This window comes from Ailuropoda melanoleuca, chromosome 16 (genome assembly GCF_002007445.2).
Source record: "Ailuropoda melanoleuca isolate Jingjing chromosome 16, ASM200744v2, whole genome shotgun sequence".
NCBI lineage: Eukaryota > Metazoa > Chordata > Mammalia > Carnivora > Ursidae > Ailuropoda > Ailuropoda melanoleuca.
Window position 1 is genome coordinate 5,464,023 of NC_048233.1, and position 21,675 is coordinate 5,485,697.

Below are 21,675 nucleotides of genomic sequence, written 5' to 3' on the forward strand. Positions count from 1 at the left end.
CACATGCAGTGCACAAGTCATGAGCGCAAAATAACATTCAAATTTAAAGTCTAGATCTTATTCTGGGTGCAGTCTGAAGGTTCCCAGAGGACAAAAAAAAAAGTTCCATCTTCTGGACAACACTTTCCAAAATGACTATTGTTATTCTCCACTTTCAAATCAGTAATATATAGGCTTATTTAACAATGACAAAACTACAGGTTTTTAGCTTAGTCTCAAACGTCTTGATTAGGAAGTCAGAAAACAAGTAGCTAGAATGAAAAGTAAGTGTCCTGAATTCATGGATCTCAAAGCACTTTGTAAAGATTCTTTTGAGGACTTGAGAGAAATATACATCTTCATGTTGTAAGGGGAATTTATAGTTAATGTTAGATCTAGCTTCCAGGTCAAAGATCTTCCTTGTACTTCCTCTTCTAAGATTTTTAAGTAGAAGACATTAGGGCATTGTACTCTCATATTGGAATATCCACGCACTGCCCCCACCCCCCATGATGTCTCTCTAAATCCCACCCTTGCTTGACAGCTCAGGACAAGCTTACCGCATCTATGAAATATTTTCTAAATACCTAACTGAATGTGATTGATTCTCCATCAAAGTTTCCATCATATTTTGCTTCAACCTTTACATTCCATCTAGTCCTTCAATTTCTCACACATATATTTCATCTCTTTTATTAGATGGCTTTCTGAGGACAGATGCATTTTCTTACTCATCTCTGTATCCCTCATAGTAACTAGTGTGTTGAAGTTGGTGCTTAATAATCATCTGCTGAAAGAATGAATATAGGAATACTGCCTATTTCGAATTCCAGATAGTGTAATCTTTTCTTTCTTTCTTAAGTACGAGAATCTGAGAACAACAACAAAAAAAAAATGGTTTGCTCAAGATTGCTATGGTGATAAGCCACACATTCAGGCTTTCTTGAAGCTTGATTGCTTTGGGGGATAAGTTCATTCTGGAGACATATCCAAGGTATAAATATTTACCCAGTGATTTATTAACAGAACTTCCTATCCCAATAATGCAAATAAATCAACATTTTCATCATATATATCCAGCAAACACTTCCATTTACACGTATTAATGTTTTTATTCTATTTTCTATGTCTTCTGCAATTTTATCTGCCTCCATGAAGCTTCTTTTAGACTTTAAATTCCCTAACTTGTCCTGGCTAATTGTATTTATATGAGGTACTTAAATATCTTTTGATGACAATGATATTCAGACCTCTAAATCTGTATACATTTCCCATAATGAAATGAAAAAGAGGGAAGGAAAATCTAGAGTTTAAGGGAGCCAATGAACAGATTCATAAATATCTTAAGTTCCAAGTTGGTAAATAATTATCCTGGAGTTAGAGTAGAAAACAAAGGAGAAAAAAGATGCTTTGTATTATCTAGCAAATCTGATGAGGAAAGAAAGCTAACTCTATACAATGTATGGATAAATGGACCCTAGAAACCATTTACTCTAACACTCTCATTTTACAGATTAAGAAACTGAGGCCCAGAAAGGGAATGTTAAAAACACTGGATATATTCCATTAAATATTACATCTTTGCAGGTTAACATCCCAGAAGCTAGGAAATTTTTCTATAGCCAGTAGAGGGATCCTGTGGCCCATAGAAGGAATACCCCTTAAAAGTACCAATGTGGTTACTACCTCAGTAATAATTGAGAAGGAGTGCAAATCGTGAATGCCAGCCAGAGAGGGCATAACACAGAGATCTGGTTATGGTTCCTGTACTTCAGACTATAGTTCTATCTCAAGACATTGTTCTCCTACATCCATCATAAGCAAGAGGCTCCTTGTTTACTCAAGGTTCTTAAAGTCACAGGCAACATAAATGAAGCTTTTGGAGGGTCGATACATATCTGATTAGGTTTTAAAGTTTATTCAACCAAGTTTTATTACTAGTTTTAAAAGGAAGAATATATTCGATTGTATCCATTCTCCTTTTCTCTCTCATTCCCTTCTTCTAAGTGCCTGGCACATTGTACACAATAAATTTGGTTATTGCTGACATCAGTTACAATACATTTTGTTTAAATAAGGATTAGAAGTGTGTGCCCGTTTTTTCCCTTGGTGATATAATTCACTGTTAGGCTTCTCTGTAGATCTCCTCCGTTTTTACTTTCCCTTAGCTTCTTCCTCTGGTGCCCCATAAATACAGACACTTCCTCCACATGGAGGGATATATATATATATATATATATATATATATATATATATATATCTCCCGCCTTTTCCAAGTTCTCTATTGTCTAGCCAAGGCTTCAGAAACAACAATAGAGAGGAGGAAAGTAAGTAAGAATATATTAGGAGGAATATATATTATATATATATATATACATATATATACACACACACACGCATATATATATGGGAGTAAGGACAAGTTCTCTATTGTCTAGCCAAACAACAGTAGAGAGGAGGAAAGTAAGTAAGAATCAGGACTCAGAGCTACACCAGTCTGATTTTGCTATTAGAGCACTGGGAGAAGAAAAAAAAACTTTTGGAATAGCTACACAATGAAGAGAAGTCAGCAGGTAGTTAAGCTTCCAGTCACATCGTCAAATTGGGAAGTGAGGAGTAAGACCCCTTCATGATCCCAAAAGGATGGCCAAGGAGATCTGGTTAAATCTGCAACAAAATTAAAATTTCAGCAGCAAAGATGATAGGTTTAGCTGTAATGCTACTGAGGGAGAAGCTCATTTATTTCCAGAAAACTGTGATGTAAAATTAAAATTGACTGTGGAAAGAGGGAGGCTGGGTTATACGTATAAAGTTAACCATCACTTGTCACTGAATTCTCCTTTTTTACTACAGAGGCTCAGAAAATGTGCTGTTTTATCAGTCCAGTGGAATTTCCTACCTCTGTAGTACTGGAATAGTGAACCACAGAAGACTCCAGACTATACTGTAAAAGTCAGTGAAGATGCTGGGATGTTCTTGCTCAGCTCAAGATCTTGTTTCCTCCCCCAGCCTTCCATGTACCTCCCCCTTGTTGGGGCTGAAGAGTGACATCAGAATCGCAACTGGTGATATCACTGTCACTATAGCAACGGTAGGGAGGCGATCAGAAACTGAGTTGTCAAAGGACAAGGGGGATAGGTTAAGATACACTCTATGTCTCTGTAGCTTAGTTTGGAAGGAATGGGCTGGCTTTCCCCTAATTGATTTTTTCCTTTAGGTATCTAATTTAGGCAGGGAATATGGGAGGGGAAAATTTTGCCAATGGATTGCACTTAAAACAACATAATATTATGTATGAACAAATTCAGATGGATACAGAGAGGAAGAAATAAAAATTGAGAATCTACTAAATTTTTTTATGCAAAGCCCATGGAATCACTTCATTTTGTGGACCCAGCCTTGACTCTGAGTTATAAGCAACTTGCCTTTTGTAAACATACATACATACTCACATACATACATAAATTTGCAGATATTTTGCCCAAACTGACCATCTCTGGTTTATAATTTATCTTCAGTGGTTATATAAAGTAGCACTAATCCATTCTCTGCAATGTCTCAATCTGAGGCAATGTACTGGGATAAATCAAACTTAGAGGGATTTGGTTGACAATTTCTATCCTTAAGGAGGACTTTATTCTTAGTACATTCTCCTTGGAAATATTACCCTATGTACTCTAAATTAATGATTAAGTATAGGACTAGTATGTAGTTTCCATGAAACAAAAAGAATCTTGATCAGGGCCACAAGATAAAGATTAAAATTGTTAACAAATTCAAAAGTGACTGACTGGTTTGTTACAGGTTTCCTTCAACAAGGTTATTTATCTACTGATGATCTTTTATACTGTCTCAGTTTCTTCAACTTTAAAATAAAGAAATTGGGCTTACTCATCTCTTAAGATCCCTTCCAGCTCTAACAGTCTAGAATTTTGATACTTCAGTGGTATTTAAATAGAACTTCACATACATGCATATAGTACTTTGCAGTTGACAATGCACCTTCACACCATTATGTCATCTTATCCTCACAATAATCTTTTGAGTTAACAGGGCAGGTATTACTTTCCCTGTTTGATAGATGTAGAAACCTGCCCAGATTACAACTATTAACTGGTAGAGCTAGGAGAGGGATCTAATATTCTGAGTTTTAAGTCGGTGCTCTTTCAACAATATGCCATCTTGAAATTAGTATTGAGAACATGAGTCAGTGTTCGACTTAGAGATGTAAAATAGCAGACTTGCCATGTTACACAGGTGTTAGGAGACTGCTGATGATAATGGGGTCTGTCAGTTTATCAGAATCAGTTAAGAATTTTATATTCATATTGACTCCAAAATCAAATATTAGAGAATTTTAAGTGCTGGGTGAACACCGTATGAGGCCAAGAAATATAAGACTGTGTAGCATTATTAAACCTCTCTGATAAAATTTCTTCAAGAATTTCTTTTCTCTTCCAATTCAATTTGGTATATGACACTGCAAGAAATAGTGGGGGTGGGATGGAGTGGGAAACAACCTATCTTACAAGTGCAACAATGGGCAACCTCTACGCAGTAGCAACTCACACTACTTTCTTCCTGATAACAACAAAGCACTGAAAGAATTACCAAATCTAGAAAGATCCTCCAAACTAGTTTGTTTTCTGATAAGCCCAAGGCAGATGTCTCAGGACAGGTTGCTGTTTGCTGTCTCCCACTCAGAAATCGTTAAGCGACCAGAATAAACTATTTAAAAATCCAAGTGTTTAATCTTTCTGCAATATCCTCAGGCTCTAGAAATCTCTTTCTAGAACTGTGCAGATTCTCAAAGAGGTCCACAGTTAGGAAAATAAAAATTATAAACTGTTGTTCTAGATTCCTCTTGAGTTTCCTTCTAGAAAAATGTGCAGTGGCATACATAACCACAAAATTTTACTTAACATTTCAGGAGGTTCACAGACTTCCTTGAGCACACTTATAAATCACACCCCAGATTAAGAATCCCTGGAGTGATATGTCAGGTGGTGATAAATGGTTTCATATTAAGTAAAAACAACAGAGACGACGGAATGATGACCACCTTGGGTGTCAGACAAGTTTTCTTCGAGCAAAAACTTGAGCTGGTGTAGACATCTAAGTGAGCATGCCAGGTAAAGGGTACAGCAAGAGCTAAGGCTCCGGGTAGAGATTGTGCTTGGCGCGTTCGACGTGCACGTCCTCATTTCTATTTCTCTTCCTTCCTTTCTCTGAGCCCCGCCTCACTCCTTTCTTGTCCAACCTCTCCTCTGGACCCTAGTTCTCTCCTTAGAGAACTTCCCTAGTGCAGGGACCACGCCTCTATTTCCCCCTAGTCTCACCACAGCTGCTCTACCTGACATTTTCAGGGAATAATGAACTTAACTGAGAGCCAGGAAAATTGGTCTCCCTGCAGCTCGGGCTCTGCCATTTTGCATGCCCTTCAATCCGTCACTGGTTGACTCTTAACTGCACGTTCTGTGGCAGTGAGATTATCTTTCCAGTCCACTCCAGATCTGAGATTCTAACCCCAAGATTCTTCTTTATTTCTTTGCCCTCTCCTTTACGTTTCCTCCTTGCGCCTTGCTCTCTTCTCTACACACCCTACCCCAATCTCTGACCCACCCCTTCTCTTCCCGATTAGCGCCTGCGCAGACAGGCGTGGAAGATCACTTTTGGCCCAGCTCAGTAGCCGTAGTGGGTCGGAGCGCCGACCGTGGGGGATTGTGGGAGAAGATGGCGGCCGCCGTTCGCCCCCGGCTTGTCCGGGCCCTGCCAATGTCACGTAAGTGTCACCGGGAACAGCGAACCCGATCGGGATTCCGAGACGGGGATCCGAAGTGTTGAGAGTGGCGCCGTGCTGCAGCGGTCACGCCGACTGCCCAATCACTTTGGTCTTTTTAGGTCCGGGACTGCCTGTAGTTTCTGCTTTCCTTTTCCCCTTTTCGGCTCACATTAAATTGTACACTGAGAAGGGGTCTGTGCTGAGCGAGCGTGAGCACCTGGAAGGGAAAAGGAGAAAGTGGGGGACGTGTAAAGGATCAAAGAATCGGTTCTGATAGGGTTGTAAAGGTTTGAGGTTATGGAAAATTTGTGTGGCCGGCGGCGGGACATTCGGGGGTTTGGGGGGGAGGAATCTGAAAAGGATGGGGAAGGGGGGAAAGGATAGTGAGAGAAATTTCTTAATGGATTGACTGTATGACCTTGTGCACGCCCTTAATCTGTCTCAATTTCAGATTCTTCATGTTACAGTGGGGATGATAATACCACAGCGTCAGAGAGCTTCTGAAACGATTAAATAAAGTAATATTTATAAAAGCACTTTCTAACTCAAAAGCATCCCTGCATATGTAGAGTGTGTTAGGTCTAGGCGCTGGGGTCGGGGAGCGAGGGATGCTGGAGAGAGAACAATCAGGAGCTTGGTGGAAAGGAAAGTGAAGAAGAGTAAAGGATATCTTAAAATTTGTCTAAGCATTGTCCATTTTTCCTTCTATTCTAATTGGATCTGCTGTCATGGTCCTCAATTTGAAAATACACATTTTTTGCTTACACTCACAAAACGAGGCAAGAAAAGCAAGGAAATTGGGAATACAGTTACACTTCGTTATCATTCTTCCCCCTCAACCCTTTCACAAATTTGCCCCAATCGACCTCCAAAAGTTGTATTTTTCCGTAGTGTATTCAAGTCACTATCAAATATCGTTTGCTCTCAAAATTATCTGCATGTCAGAACCATTTTTAGTGCTTTAGAAAAAAATAGAAATGGGGACTCATTGCAGAGCTATTGAATCAGAATTTTTGAGATTGGCTCCTTGCACCTTAGGTTTAAAAAAGCTCCACAAGTCGTTCTGATGTTTAGGCTGAGGAGCAAGTCCGGAGTATTTGGAGAACACTTTTCTATATTCCATCTTGGATAGAGTTCCTACATACCACTGAGAAGGTGATTGGTTCACATCGTTTAAAGTGGATGGTTTTGTAGCCATGACTTCTTTGCAAAGACATTTGTTAGTTCTTGTGGAAGTATTACATTGGTGTGACATAATGTAGATCATGAATGATAATTGCTATTTGTTGTGTATCAGCTATCTGCTAATCACAGTCCTAATATTTTCATAAATATTTTCACTTTAACATCTTTTTAATTGAAACCGTAGTTTGTGCTCTTAACCTCTATGCTTTATCATCTCTGGTAAAGTAAGCTTTTGCGTAAACTCTAGAGAGGCAAGTCTAGTGTGTAACATAATCAAAAAGCTATAGAACGTAACTGTGTAAAACAATTATATATGGTGAGATGTGGAGACACTGTTAAGTACCATAGGAAATTAAAAAAGGGAAAGATTAGTGTCATTTGAGGTAGTGAGGGAACATTGAAAGACCAGTGGAGAATTGCAGTGCTTCCACTGATTTTTTTTTTTTTTAAGGGTTGTTATATTTGGGAAAGTCAGAGAAGGTAGGCATTTTCCTGGCATGGGCAAGGACAAGATGGTGAGAATGGAATCACAAAGTACTTAGGAGGCAGTGAATACCTGTAGATATGGAAATAGTAGGAAAGAAAGTCGAGTATGTTAGATGGGATCAAATAATGGAGGACTTTGGAAGTCAAGCAGTTTAGTCCAGTGGTCTCCAAAGTGGGTTTTGCAAGAGGAATCAGTGGAATACAAAAATACAGTATTAGACCTTAAAAACCATTTTTAGTAATAATAACAACAATAACTAACACTTATGTAGTTCAAACTATATACCAGACACTATTCTAAGTGCTTTAATATGTTTTGTATTTAATGTCTTATAGTGTATACGATGTATTGGTACTACACAGAATGTATATGTGATTTATAAATAAATGTTTAAAGCTAATGCAGTGTGCAAGCAATTATGTTCGGAGAAGATTGGTTTATATATTACAGTAAGAAACCAACAGAGGTTTTTGACGAGAGGAATATAATGAACAAAGAATATTACTCTCCTAATGGTGTTCGTAACGTATGGAAGAAAATAGAGAGGTTGGAGCCAAAGAAGGTAACAACTTAGATTTATTGAGCACCTACTAGTGCAAGGCACTGTGACAGGTACCTACCCATATGTTAATTTTCAAGTCAACTCTCTAAAATGTAAGCTCCCTGAGGGCAGGGAATTTGTCTTTTTTATTGTGCTAGTCACAGTTTCTAGAATAGTGCTTGGCCTATAATTGTTGGGGAAAAATAAACAAATCTCATGAGGTTAGTGTAACATCACCTGAGAGATTTTGAAGTAATAACAAATGAAAGCATCTGTTACTCACGGAGTGCTTAACATGCGCTAGATAATATGTTAAATGCTTTATATACATTTACTGTAATCCTCCTAACAGTCATTTGAGGTATTAATTAATTCCTTGACTTCAGTCATTCTTCCTGTTTTATTTACTGTCCTTTGTCCAGTGTCTTTATTTCCTTCCTTACTGATCATTCTAATCATTCCCTCATACATTCTTAACTCCCCAGTCCATCTGCCTGTAGCAACCAAAATGCTGATTAAACCAAGCTTTCCACATATTTCCTGCGTACCTCTGAGCAGTAAGAGAACTGAGCTACAGAAAACTCCAAACTGACTGACCTTATTTTAAATTCGTGAATACAAATATCAGGTAGATTTTCAGCAGTATGTTTTTCAAAGAAATTTGCTTTCCCTTTTCCATGCTGATTATTTAACATTGTCAGCCTCCTAAAACTTTTAACATGTGCTTGTGTCTTATTCTCAGCTTCACCTAGAAATCAGAGGAATCAGATGAGAATGATCTTTTTCCTACCATAAAAATCTAATAGCTGAGCTGTGATAATTCTCAGCTTTTCCTCCTGTGACAGTGGATGAGCTCCTTCTGCTTTGATCTAAGGCCAGTTCCTTTGTTTTGCATTCCATCCCATCTTCAGTTACCTGTGCATTCCCTCTCCAGAATCATTCATTTTCCCCCTCTACTGGGTCATTTCTGTCAGTGTATAAATATGTTATAATAGCTTATATTAAAAAAAATCCTTCCTTGTCCTCATGTTCCTCTAGTCCCTTTTACCCCCTTTACATCATGTCTCCTCAGAAGAATCGATACTCTTTTTCCCACTTCTTTGCCTCACATTCTCTCTTGCCTGCTCGAGTCATGCTGTCATTCCCACAGCAATAAAATTGCTCTTATTAAGGCCATTCAAAACCAGCCTCTTCTAGGTCTGTGATCCTCTGTCCCCATCCCACTTCACTTTTCAGCAGCCTCTGATAGAGTTAACTCTTACCTCTGTCAGTCCCTTTCTTCATTTGCCTTCTGGGTACCATTTCCTTTTGTTTTCCCCTTACCTTACTGGGCTGCTTTTCAGTCTCCTTTGCTGGGTTTTCAGGCAAGTCACTTAAAACTCTCTGAGCCTGAGTTTCCTCATCTGCAAAGTGACAGTAAGAATAATATTAAATAAGATAATACCTACTGAACACTTAGAACAATGCCTGGCATCTGCTAACGGCTTTGTAAGTTTAGCTGTTATTGTGATAACAGTTTGTTGTTACGTGTGCGATCTGCAATGTTTGTTTTTAATCTTTGCAGTTTCAGTCACTTTCAGTAAGCTAGGCTATTTCTTTCTAATTTCATTTTGGATAGGGAAAAGCCATGGTTTCTGAGCAGAAACCCAGAAACCCTTTCTTTCTTTCTTTTCTTTCTTTTTCTTTCTTTCTTTCTTTCTTTCTTTCTTTCTTTCTTTCTTTCTTTCTTTCTTTCTTCTTTTCTTTCTTTCTCAACACAGGTTTTCTAAAGCGATTCCTGTTTTTTTCTTTCCGCTTTCCCCAAGTTTACAAAGCACCAATGCTGATGGTAAATAGTTTGTTGATTGTAGTAGAAGTTTATTAGTACTTTAAACATTTTATTTTTTATTTATTCCCTGAAAGTTAGGTAACTTGCTCTAAAACTCTGCCCTAGGGGGTGCCTGGCTGGCTCAGTTGGTAGAGCATGCGACTCTTGTTCTCAGGGTTGTGAGTTCAAGCCCCATGTTGGGGGTAGAGATTACTGAAAAAGTAAAATAAAATCTTAAAAAAAAAAAAAGATCGCTCTAAAACTCTGCCCTAATATGTTTCAAGGGACTTGAAAATGGGAGTGTGATTCCGAAGGAATTTTACACCTCTGCTGAATGAAGAATAATTGAGGGAACTGGGGATGTGTAACCTGGAGAAGATTTAGTAGAGGTATAATTGCTGCACTTAAATTCAGGAGAGGGGAGCGCCTGCGTAGCGTGGTCGTTAAGCGTCTGCCTTGGGCTCAAAGCTTGATCCTGGGTTCCTGGGATCGAGCCCCACATCGGGCTCCTCTACTATGAGCCTGCTTCTTCCTCTCCCACTCCCCCAGCTTGTGTTCCCTCTCTCGCTGGCTGTCTCTCTCTGTCAAATAAATAAATAAAATCTTTAAAAAAAAAATTCAGGAGAGGGATTGGATTTGTTCTTTGTTATTCCAGAGGAACAAAAGGATCAAAGCTGCTGGGAAACAGTCATTGATTTCCCATGTGGTGGAACCCTCTGTTAGAATGGCTCAAATGAGAATGGTCTGCAATGGGAAGTTGTGTTTCCCCACCTTGCAGATGCCCAGGCTAAGGCCACATGGTCTCCTTGCACATATACTATGGAGATGTATAGTGAGAGGTTTGACAAATTAACCTTTTTAAAGGTCAGAAAATCTTCTTTCTAACACTCCTTTTGTCATTACTTTTGATGATTTTCAATAGCTTTATATTGTCTGAAGTGTACTCTTTTTAAAAAAATGTTCTTTACTAATAGTCCTCTGCCTCCAGCATGTATCATCAACTTTATTTTTTCGTTCATTATTGGTTTCAGAGTCTGTTCCAGGCAAATCTTTTGTTCCCTGCACTGGCTTATTCATTCCCACTTCTACACTGTTGTATGTGTTATGTGTTTCACACGGAAATCTATTCTGTTGTTCCTCTTTACAACCTTACTCAAACTAGTTTATTGCTCAATAGCAAAAAGCTCACCAATAACCCAATTAAAAAATGGGCAGAGAAGATATGTGAAAGACCAACAGGTACATGAAAAGATTCTCAAGATCACTTGTCATCAGGGAAATGCAAATTAAAACCACAATGAGATACCACCTTTCACATTAGAATCACCATCATGAAAAGACAAGAGATAACAAATGTTAGCGAGGATGTGGAGAAAAGGGAATGGCCACTATGGGAAACAGCATGGAGGTTCCTCAGAAAATTAAAAATACAACTACTGTGTGATCCAGCAATTCCACTTCTGCTAATATGTTCAAAGGAAATGAAAATACTGATTCAAAAAAGGTATCTGCACTCTCACGTTTATTGCAGTGTTATTTACAATAGCTGGGACATGAAAACAACCTAAGTGTCCGTCGGGGGATGAACAGATAAAGAAGTTGTGGTATTATATATGATGGAACATTATTTGGCCATAAAAAACTAGGATATCCAAACATTTGCTGCAACATGGATGGACCCTGAAGGCATTATGTTAAGTGAAATATGTCAGAGAAAGACAAATACCGTATGATCTCAACTTTGTATGATCTCACTTACATGTGGGATTAAAAAGAAACCCAAACTCAGAAAAAGAACTCAGACTTGTGGTTCCTAGAGTCAGAGGGTTGCAGGACGGGGGATTGGAGGAAGGTGGTCAAAAGTACAAATCTACAGTTATAAAAAGTACTCGTGATGTCATGTTCGACATGGTGACTATAGCTAATGCTGCTGTAGGATACATAGGAACATTAAGGTAGTTAATGCTAAGAGTTCTCATCACAAGGAGAAAATTGTTTTTTTCTTCTTTCCTTTTTATTATATCTCTATGAGATGATGAACATAAGCTGAACATGTTGTGATCATTTTATAATATATGTACGTCAAACCATCATGCTCTACACCTTAAACTTACACAGTGATGTATGTTGATTATTTCTCAGTAAAACTGGAAGAAAAGTCTCTCCAAATCCACGTTATCCAGGAATCCTTCCTCATAATCTTCTAATTTATTGCTTCCTTCCTTTGCGTTCTCTCAGTTCCTTTTACTGTGGAGGATTATACTCTCTTAATATGTAACTTTTTATTTTTTAAATGTGATTTAGCTTCCTAGGTATATTGTATCCCACAGGGCAGGGAGTTTACAGTTGACTCTTGAACAATGCAGTAGTTAGGGACATTGAGCCCCCCCATCCCTGTAGTCAAAAATTCATGTGTAGTTTTTGGTTCCCCTAAAACTTAACTACTAATAGCCTACTGTTCACCAGAAACCTTACTGGTAATGTAAATAGTTGATTAACATATTCTGTATATTTTATGTGTATGTATTATATACTGTGTTCTTATGATAAAGTGAGAGAAAAGAAAATGTTATTAAAGAAAATCGTAACAGAGAAAATACAGTACTGTGCTGCTTTTATTGAAAAAATCTGCATATAACTGGACCCGTGCAGTTCAAACCTGTGCTGTTGAAGGATCAACTGTCCTTTCTGATTTTTATGGGTATTTCCTTACGACACGTGGATTCTGTGTTGCAGTAGTTCGTGTTTATTATTGCTGTCAGCACTTCAATGACAACTTTTGATTTAAAAGTTCATTTTAAACTTAAGTAAATGAAAGTACTGACAGCAAAATAACGTTACCAGTTTCTAGGAAAAGAGGTTATTCATACTCACTTTTATATTAACATTTGCCGTGTTTGTATACTCTGGGGTTTTGTTTAAGGTTCTTCTATTACTGCAAGAGCTGCAGCTGTGTTTCATGGCCCACCCCGGCGCCAGCTTCATCATGCAGTCATACCTCATGGCAAAGGTGGGCGTTCCTCAGTCAGTGGGATTGTGGCCACTGTGTTTGGAGCAACTGGATTCCTGGGCCGATATGTTGTCAACCACCTTGGTAAGTAAAGTTCCTTGGGTTCCGTATGCTGCAGTGCCATTTATTAGGGTTGCCTCATGAGAAGCCGCGAACCACGCTTCTTTTCAATTTAACAGTGTTACAAATCACTCCTGTCTCGGACTTCTGTAGTTTTGATCTGCTATACATTAGGAAGCATTATCCTGCTTCCTGTGTAAGATGTAGAAACAGGAATGTGGTCTCTGAAGAGTTATGGCATCTCTAGCACAGCAAAATCGGCTTTTGGTTAAACCTGGTATCCATTCACTTATCATACTAGAAGTTAAATATTTACCAAATCACTGTTCTGTAAGTATCCGTATTATGTTAATGTTGATCCTTGTTTCAATCCTTTCTTTTTTAGGACGTATGGGGTCACAGGTGATCGTACCCTATCGGTGTGATCCATATGACACCATGCACCTTCGTCCCATGGGTGACCTGGGCCAGATTATCTTTCTGGTAAGAGCCTATGTGACTGATTATTGGAGTTGACAGATGTAAATTACTGAGGTCATTTTTAGGAGAGAGAGGCAGTGTAATAAAGCAGCAGTTTCATCCCAGAGTGAACCAAGGGCATCCTTCATTCACCCCATTCTTACAAACTCTTGCCTAGCAGTTGACAAACGTTTTCTTGGAAGGGCCAGATAGTAAATATTTTAGCTTTTGTAGGTAACAGGGTCTTTTCATGATTACTCGGCTCTGCCTTTCTAGTCGTAAGTGGCCATAGATAATATATAAATGGATGGAAGTGGCTATGTTCTGATAAAACTTTATTTACAATGTTAGACTATGGGCTAGATTGGTCTTTGGGGCATGGTTTGCTGACCCCTGCTCTAGGCCTGTGCCATCCAGTACGGTAGCCACTAGCCACGTGTGGCCTTTGAACACTTGACATGTGGCTAATCTTAATTAAGACGTGCTGTAAGTAAAAAACACACACCAGATTTCAAAGACGTAGTACAAAGAAAATGACATATATCATTAATAATTTTTTACACTTATTACACATTAAAATAATACTTTGGATATATTGGGTTAAATAAAGTTTATTATTAAAATGAATTTCACCTGTTTCTTTTTACTCTTTTAAATGTGACTGGTGGAAAATTAGAATGGCCTGTGCCTGCCTCATGTTCTGTTTGTTGGACAGCGCTTCTGTCGATGGTGAAAATCACAAATAGGGTATTTCATAACTCGGTTTCCTTGGCACAGACTGAATTTGGAACAGTGCTTGCTGTGCTTCCCTATTGTTATTCTATAATCTGCAGGTTCTTCTGTTGGCCAGGAGTTGCCAGTGGGGCGAGGTGGTGGGGAACGGGGTAGGGGGGGCATTTCAGGGAGGTGATTAAAAAACGTGTGGGCCTTTTTGGTTGCCACAATGACTGGAGACCATGCTGGTTTATTAGCTAGGGACCAAAAATACTAAATATCTTACAGCTCCCAGGGCGGTCCCTTCCCACAATGAGTTACACTGCCCCTAGTGCATATTATCCTATTGAGAAACACTCTAGGCCTTGATGCTTGGTCTCCTGTTTTTCTGGCTAAATTGTCCTGCTTTTGTCATTCTGTATGGAGTTGAGCTCTTCCATGTACACACTTCCCCTTTTAAAAAATAATTTGGTAAACATCCTGAAGATCTCTGATCTATTCATGCAGATTATTTGTGATCTCTTTTAAATTTTTACTTATTTTTAATAGCATTTTCATTTATTCCTTACTGAACGTTCACAAGCCAAGTATAATACTGTGTTGGAAATTTCTTGTTTCTAAATTGTTTTTCTTCTCTAAAATCTTATTCTCAAATATCTTCTTGGTCTTACAGTTAGAGGAGCTTAGCTTTTTTCCTGTTTCTTTGTGACTTGAGATTATTGGTTACTTTGTCAATCCTCAAAATTAAAGTATTTCACAAATAATAGGTGAAAACTTTGACTGGCTTGCAGATGTGGAGTCATTGGAATTGAGCTATATGATATATATTCCATTCTTTCCACAGGTATTTATAGAGTGCCTGGCATTGAGCTAAACTCTAAGCATGTCTTAATGAGCAAGACCACAGGGAACTCTCAGTGTTAATGGAGAATACAGAGACTAAATATATAACTTTTTTAAAGAGAGAGAGCGAAAGTGCATGTGAGAGTGGGGGGTCTGGGGAGAAGGGGCAGAGGGAGAGAGAATCTTAAGCAGGCTCTGTGCCCAGCATGGAGCCTAACTTGGGGCTTGATCCACAACCCTGAGATCATGACCTGAGCCGAAATCAAGAGTTGGACGCTTAACCAACTGAGCCACCCAGGCTCCCCAAACATAACTTTGAATATAATAATGTTTACAGAAGGGGAAGTACAAGAAAGATAAAATTCACCATATTGTTTATTTTTGAGAAGGGTGGACCATACTAAGTGTGAGGTACTGATTTCCCTGCTTTGGTCTCTTGGAAACTGCTATCTGAATGGCCACTTGGCTTGCTAACCTGACTGTGCGCCCTGGGCCTTATCCCTGGGAATTTAGTTTCCTTTTAATTCTTTCTCTCCTGCGCCATTCCTACAGTTATGCCCCAAGCTCTTCCACTCTGAGTCTTGGATTCTTTTTCCGCAGCCTTGCCATCTTTTCTAAAAAAAAAAAAAAAAAAAAGCCTTTCTTAGCTCTTTATGTGTAGGACTGCTTTTTTTTGTTGGCTGTGTCACCCAGCTGTGCTGCAGATCGCATGTCTGTTTTACTTAATCTTCATAGCAAAGCCCTGAGATAGGTTGTATTTTCAAGTTTTACATGGAGGTTGGAGAGGTAACTTTGTACACAGCTCAGAAAAGGCAAGTGGAATTTGCATTCCTGTCTGACTCCCCAGCTGTCACCCCCTCCCCTTCATCAGTTGTAACTAGTTCCTCCTGCTGAGGAGGAACTTCATCCTTCGCTCTTGAGTTTGGTTTCTGGAGCCCTGTCTCTCTTTTCTAAATTGCACAGGTGTGTTAGTGGGCCCAGTGGGCCCCACCTGCTCACTTCCGGCCATTGTTCCTTTCTCACTCTCTCTCGCTCACTCATACGTACCCCTTAGCATTTGACCCTGAGAACTTCTTACTACTTATTATTTCCCTTTGAAATGTTTAAAAAATCTAATTTCTTTTTAACGTAGAAAATGCTGTACCTTTGTCTGGGATTATTTAATCCTGGGTCTCCATTTTGGATAAGAATCATCAACCTGACTGTAGGCCTGAATCGTTCAGACATTTAGTTCTACACTGAAATCTGCCATTAGCTCACCCTGTGCTTTTAGGCAGGTCACTCCTCCCTGAGGGTTGTTTTTATGTCTTTAAGGTAGAAATGACTAGATCTGGGATTATAAAGAGGAAAGGGTTAAGAAGAAATAAGAAAGTAGTCATGAACGCTCCCGATTTAATGTTAGCCTTCAAGAGATACTCTGCCTGTCTTCAGTCTGTAGCTGGTTGCTGCCAAAAGGGAAAGTCAGTTTTCCTCCCAAATGATCCTTGGCTGTTTGGCTCTATTTCAGGAAGGAAGATGTGGTAACCAGAATCGCTTACAAACTTGCAGGGGGCAGTTGGGTGGCCAGCAATGGATATGCCCCACTAAAAACGAATATCATCTTTTCTAATTCTGTCATTTCATTACCTGAATAAAATAGATATACTGTGACCTGTTTGTCTCCAGGAGAGTCAGAGAATCAGCAGGGAGTTTGAGACCTCATGACCATTTCTCTTATAATAAATGGAACCTGTATGAAATGGTACCGTATTACGACTACAGCAGATGGCCTGTTTTGAAACTTGCCCTTATGTTTGCATCTGACTGGCTGTTGTTCTTATAGGAATGGGACGGGAGAAACAAAGATTCTATCCGGAGAGCAGTGGAGCACAGTAATGTGGTCATTAATCTTGTTGGGCGAGAATGGGAAACCAAGTAAGTCTTCGGCTGTTTTTTCTTTGCATATGCTATCTTAAGGTTCAGTAGACATTCATTGGGTACCTTCTAATGTCAGGCATTGTAGTTGTCACATTTTTAATTAGTCCATCATTAAGCATTGATTGAACACCTGTTTACATACCCCATAAAACCCCCTTTCAGGAGACTTAGTTGGCAGTAAGTCTGGGATCAGTGAGCAATGTGATGCGCGGCCCATCAGAAGCCAGTAGGGATTGTGTCAGTGCGGTTGGTGCCACCACCTTGACGGAATGACCAGTTGCTTCATGAGCGGCTGATCCTGTGTTTGGATTTGTCCAGCTGGGATGGATTAGGCAGGACCATTTTGTCTGTCCTACTGTTCATCAAGCTGACCATTGGTTTTTCTTGTGTAAACAGTGTTCTTGATCTGGTATGCACATTGTTAAAGATGACATGAGTACTGGTTTGAACCATTCTTTTTAGCTTTTGTGTGGGATGTTTATCAACAGATAGTGTTTTAATCTTGTAGTTCACAGCACTTTGTTCACACCATTTTCTTAACATTTATTAAAGTTTGAAAATCTGTGTCTGCCTTATCACATAGATTTCTAAGTTCTTTGGTGACTTGGAGAATCTCATTCAACTTTAAATCTCCTGTAGTGACTAATAACAGTGCCTTGTATGGTGTAAGCATTAGTGTTATTGTGTAATGTTAATGTTTTTGGATTAAACTGGTGACTGATTTTTTAGTTTTTTTTCCCCTGGGGGAAACAAAGGCCTGGGGATGAGAAGTGGGTCCATTTTCAGCTCCCAACACTTCCCCCCGCCCTACCCAACCAGTGCAGCCAGATGTTCTCAAAGGGTCTCAGTCTTGGGATTCCTTGAGGACAGAGAATATTATGTGTGCTGATTTATAACTTGCTTACGTAAGGTTTAAATTATGTACGGTAATGATGGTGAGGAGTAAAATTTATATGTATACAAAAAATATATATACATATATATTAATTTTGACTTTGGGTTAAATCGTTGTCCTTTAAATTTTAATTCTTATGAATTCCAGCAATAGTTTGAAAACCAGCTTATCACAGAAAGCGTTGGAATCCTGAATCAAGTGTTCTTAACTGATCCCCCCCTTTTTTTTCTTCTTCCAGAAACTTTGATTTTGAGGATGTTTTCGTGAAGATTCCCCAGGCAATTGCTCAAGTGTCCAAGGAAGCTGGAGTCGAAAAATTCATTCATGTTTCACATTTGAATGCTGATATTAAAAGCTCTTCTAGATATCTGAGAAATAAGGTAAGTGCCAAGTTGACTTGGGAGGTGGTTCCAGAGCTGGAGTTTCTTGGCCCCTTCGAAACATGAGTTAAGTGAGAAGGGTTTCTCACTGACATATCCAGAAATAAAAGGGGTTTCTAATTCTTCATATCCAGAATTAGATTGACGTGTGTGGTGTGTGTGTTGTGTTCTGACATTTTGGTTGAGTGCCTTCTGTATACAGGGAACTATGGTAGGGGCTTTGGAGATGGGTAGAACATTCTTATCTGTTTTCAAATGCTGAAAGTTGCTTGGGACATAATGGAATTATATAGTAAACCTCATAAAAGATAAAATATTATTCCTGTCAAAAACGTCCTACCCATGTCACCTACAGGTTGAAAGACCATCTTTTTCCCTCAAACCTCGTGCCTAGTCATGGTCATATGCTGCTCTTAACGGGGGTAATGTAAAGGCTGAGGATGACAGGGATAAATATTTGCCAAGGAAATCTAGTATTTAGGCTTTTTATATGTCCAGAAACCACATTGTCATCCAGATTGTACCTGGGATTGACGATTCTGATTTGGGGTCGTTCTATAGCCTGAAATGTCTTTATGATCAAGGATTCAGAGGAACTGCAGCATCTGGGGCTGTCTTTAGCATTTTTTTCTGCTATCATGAGCCTGCTTTGGGTCAGATTGATAAGGACCAGAGTTCTTTGCCAGTGACTCCAACTTTTTGACCCACTGCATTCTTTTTATTGAACAAATGATTTATTAAGTACGTACTGTCTGGTGTATATTGTATTAGGTGGTGGGGATACAGTAGTGAATAAAACAGACACGGTCTAAGCCCCTGTATAGTTTCTTATCTATTGAGGGAAATAATTCCACTTGCACCTGGTATTGCAAAGTAGGGAACTGTTCCATAGGAGCATATAATGGGGGAGAGAGGGCATCTATCAGTTTGGAGCATTTAATTGCTAGCATCTGAAAATTCAGTGTAAACTGGCTCAAACATAAAGGGTGTTTATAGGCCCCTGTATCTGAAAAATCCAGCAAGAAGGAAACTCAGCTACATTAGTGCCAAGGTTCATCAGGGTTTCAGCTTTGTTTCTCTGTGATTCTTTCAGTTCCTCCTTTTTGGGTAAGCTCTGTTTCTCATAGTTGTGGAACTGGCTAGCAGCACATCCAAGCCTCACCGTTTTCATACTGCATGGATGAGGGCGAATGAGTGTATGCACTCTGTGCCTCCCGCCACCCTGGCATTCACAGAATCCTCTGAATCCGTGCTTGTTTGGAAGAAGTAGCAGAGCACCAAGCGTTACTGTTCCTCTGAGCCCCTGGCTTGGGTGGGGCTGGGGGCTAGAGTCAGTGGTGGGAGAAGGCTCAGCGATGTCCAGCCCTGTGGCTTACCCCATGAGGTGGATGGTGGTGCTGGTGAATAGGGGAGAAGCACTTGAGAAGGACAAGGCCTTCGGGCAGTGGTTCTTAGCCTTAGCTGCCCAATGGAAGCACTGAGGGAACTTTGAAAAATCCTGCACCCTGACCAATGAAAATAGAATCCCTGGAGATAGAACTTGGGCACTGATATTTTTAACTCTCCTTAGGGAATTCCAGAGCACAGCAAAGATAGAAAAACAGTATTTACAGAGAAGGAAGAGGATGATCCAGTTTTGGACTCAGGTTGCATTTCAGGTGTGTGTCAGTCATCCAAGTAACAGTGGTGAGTGGGGTTTATGATCCTGGAGCTCAGAAGTGAGGTCTGGTTTGGAGATACAAAACCAGTTAATTAGGAGCACTTGGGTGGCTCAGACAGTTGGTCGTCTGCCTTCGGCTCGGGCCATGATCTCCGGGTCCTGGGATCAAGCCCCTTCAGCAGGCTCTCTGCTCAGCGGGGAGCCTGCTTCTCTGTCTGTCCTTCCCCCCGCTCATGCTCTCTCTCTCTCTCTTGCTCTGTCCTTCTCTGTCTCTCCCAAATAAATAAATAAAATCTTTAAAAAAACTAAAACCAGTTAATTGAAGCAATGTTTGGGAATAAGATTGCCTAGTGAGGAAGCGTAGATTGAGAGGACTTTGGACAGGGCTCAGAGGAATACCAACGATTAGTGCTCTGGTAGATGAAGAGGCACCTGCAAAAACCCAGACAAACAAAGACTGAGAAGGAGTAGATGTGGTGAGGTAGGACGGAAACCAGGAGAGCACAAGATCATGAAAGCCAAGGGAAGACAGTGTCGCAAGGGGGAGTAGTTGCTTATGAATGCCAGTGAGAAGCCGAGTGAGGTGAGAAGTGGAAAGTCACCTTGGATCTACCGATATGGAGGTCATCTGTGATCTGATCAAGAATGGTTTGGGTGCAAGTGTTGGGGCAGAATCTAGAGCACAGGTGAGCAAAGTGTGAGCAGGAGCTGAGGTAGTGGGGACAGTAAGAGCAGGTGGCATTTTTAAGTGGTTTGGTAAGAAGAGGGAGGGGGCAAGAAGCTGGAGGGGCACGTGGAGTTGGGAATTGTTCTTTTAAGGTGGAAGGTCTTGACATTGTGTAAGTGCTGGTGAGAAGGCGCTGGTAAATAGTGGGACTGAGGATAAAGGAGAGAGTTAATTGGGCAGGTTCCTGAGAAAGTGGAAGTAAAGTAAGTCATGGAGCAGGGGAGGTAAGAAAGGAGGAGAGTTGTGGATTTTCTGGTGGGAACTTGAGGTGGTTGTTGTCTGCTCCTGTATCTTCTCTTTGAATGAGAAGGTGAAGTCATTTACTGGAAGGAAGAGACTACTAGTAAGGGAGGAATTTGAATAGAATAGAGAATGATTGAAATTGTCATAGGAGAGAACATTAGAAGAAAATAGTATTTGGGAAATGTTGAGGGCCCAGTTAAAATTGATGACATGAGTGTATAGTGGTACCAGTTTATGATTTTTTAAATTCAGGTGTAACTGACATACATTATATTAGTTTCAGATATATACGTAATTATTTGACGTATGTATATATTGTGAAGTGATCTCCACAGTAAATCTGGTTAACATCACCACACATTGTTACAGATTTTTTCTTGTGGCGAGAACTTTTTTTTAAGATTATATTTATTTGAGAGAGAGAGAGAGAACATGAGTGGGGGGAGGAGCAGAGGGAGAGGGACAGAGTCCCTGCTGAGCACAGAGCCCGACATGGGGCTTGAGCCCATGACCCTGAGATCATGACCTGAGCCGAAATCAAGAGTCCGAAGCTTAACGGACTGAGCCACCCAGGCGCCACTTGTGATGAGAACGTTTGTGATCTGTTCTTTTATTAGCAACTTTCAAATACAGCCTTATTACCTGTAGTCGCCATGCTGTACGTTACATCCTGAGACTTATTTATTTTATAACTGGAAGTTTGTTCATTTTGATCCCCTTCACCCCTGCCTCTGGCCATCTGTTCTCTGTATCTGTGAGTTTGGTGGGGTTTTTGTTTGCTTTTTCTTTTTTTTTTTTAATTCCATATATAAGTGAGATTATATGGTATTTGTCTTTCTCTATATGAATACTTTGCTCAGCATAATTCCTTCAAGGTCCATCCATGTTGTTGCAAATGGCAAGATTCCCTTCTTTTTTTAATGGCTGAATAATATTGCATTGTGTGTGTGTGTGTGTGTGTGTTTATGACATCTTCTTTATCCCTT

At 39.8% G+C, this 21,675-nt stretch overlaps 2 protein-coding genes across 2 annotated transcripts in view; one reads left to right on the forward strand and one right to left on the reverse strand.

Annotated features, from left to right (window-relative positions):
* Nucleotides 1-5,389, reverse strand: part of AKAP3 (A-kinase anchoring protein 3) — a 33,897-nt gene extending 28,508 nt beyond the window's left edge. Inside the window, exons 1-2 of the mRNA XM_019800967.2 lie at nucleotides 5,042-5,389; nucleotides 2,879-3,059 (exon numbers count right to left, since the gene is read on the reverse strand). The gene's annotated coding sequence lies outside the window, so the exon portion shown is untranslated. The remainder of the gene's footprint in view (nucleotides 1-2,878; nucleotides 3,060-5,041) is intronic.
* A 218-nt stretch (nucleotides 5,390-5,607) lies between these two features.
* The window catches only part of NDUFA9 (NADH:ubiquinone oxidoreductase subunit A9), a 34,896-nt gene continuing 18,828 nt past the window's right edge, over nucleotides 5,608-21,675 (forward strand). The window contains exons 1-5 of the mRNA XM_002920439.4: nucleotides 5,608-5,761; nucleotides 12,705-12,875; nucleotides 13,237-13,334; nucleotides 16,690-16,781; nucleotides 17,918-18,059. Coding sequence (XP_002920485.1) covers nucleotides 5,713-5,761; nucleotides 12,705-12,875; nucleotides 13,237-13,334; nucleotides 16,690-16,781; nucleotides 17,918-18,059 — 552 coding nt within the window. The 5' untranslated portion in view covers nucleotides 5,608-5,712. The remainder of the gene's footprint in view (nucleotides 5,762-12,704; nucleotides 12,876-13,236; nucleotides 13,335-16,689; nucleotides 16,782-17,917; nucleotides 18,060-21,675) is intronic.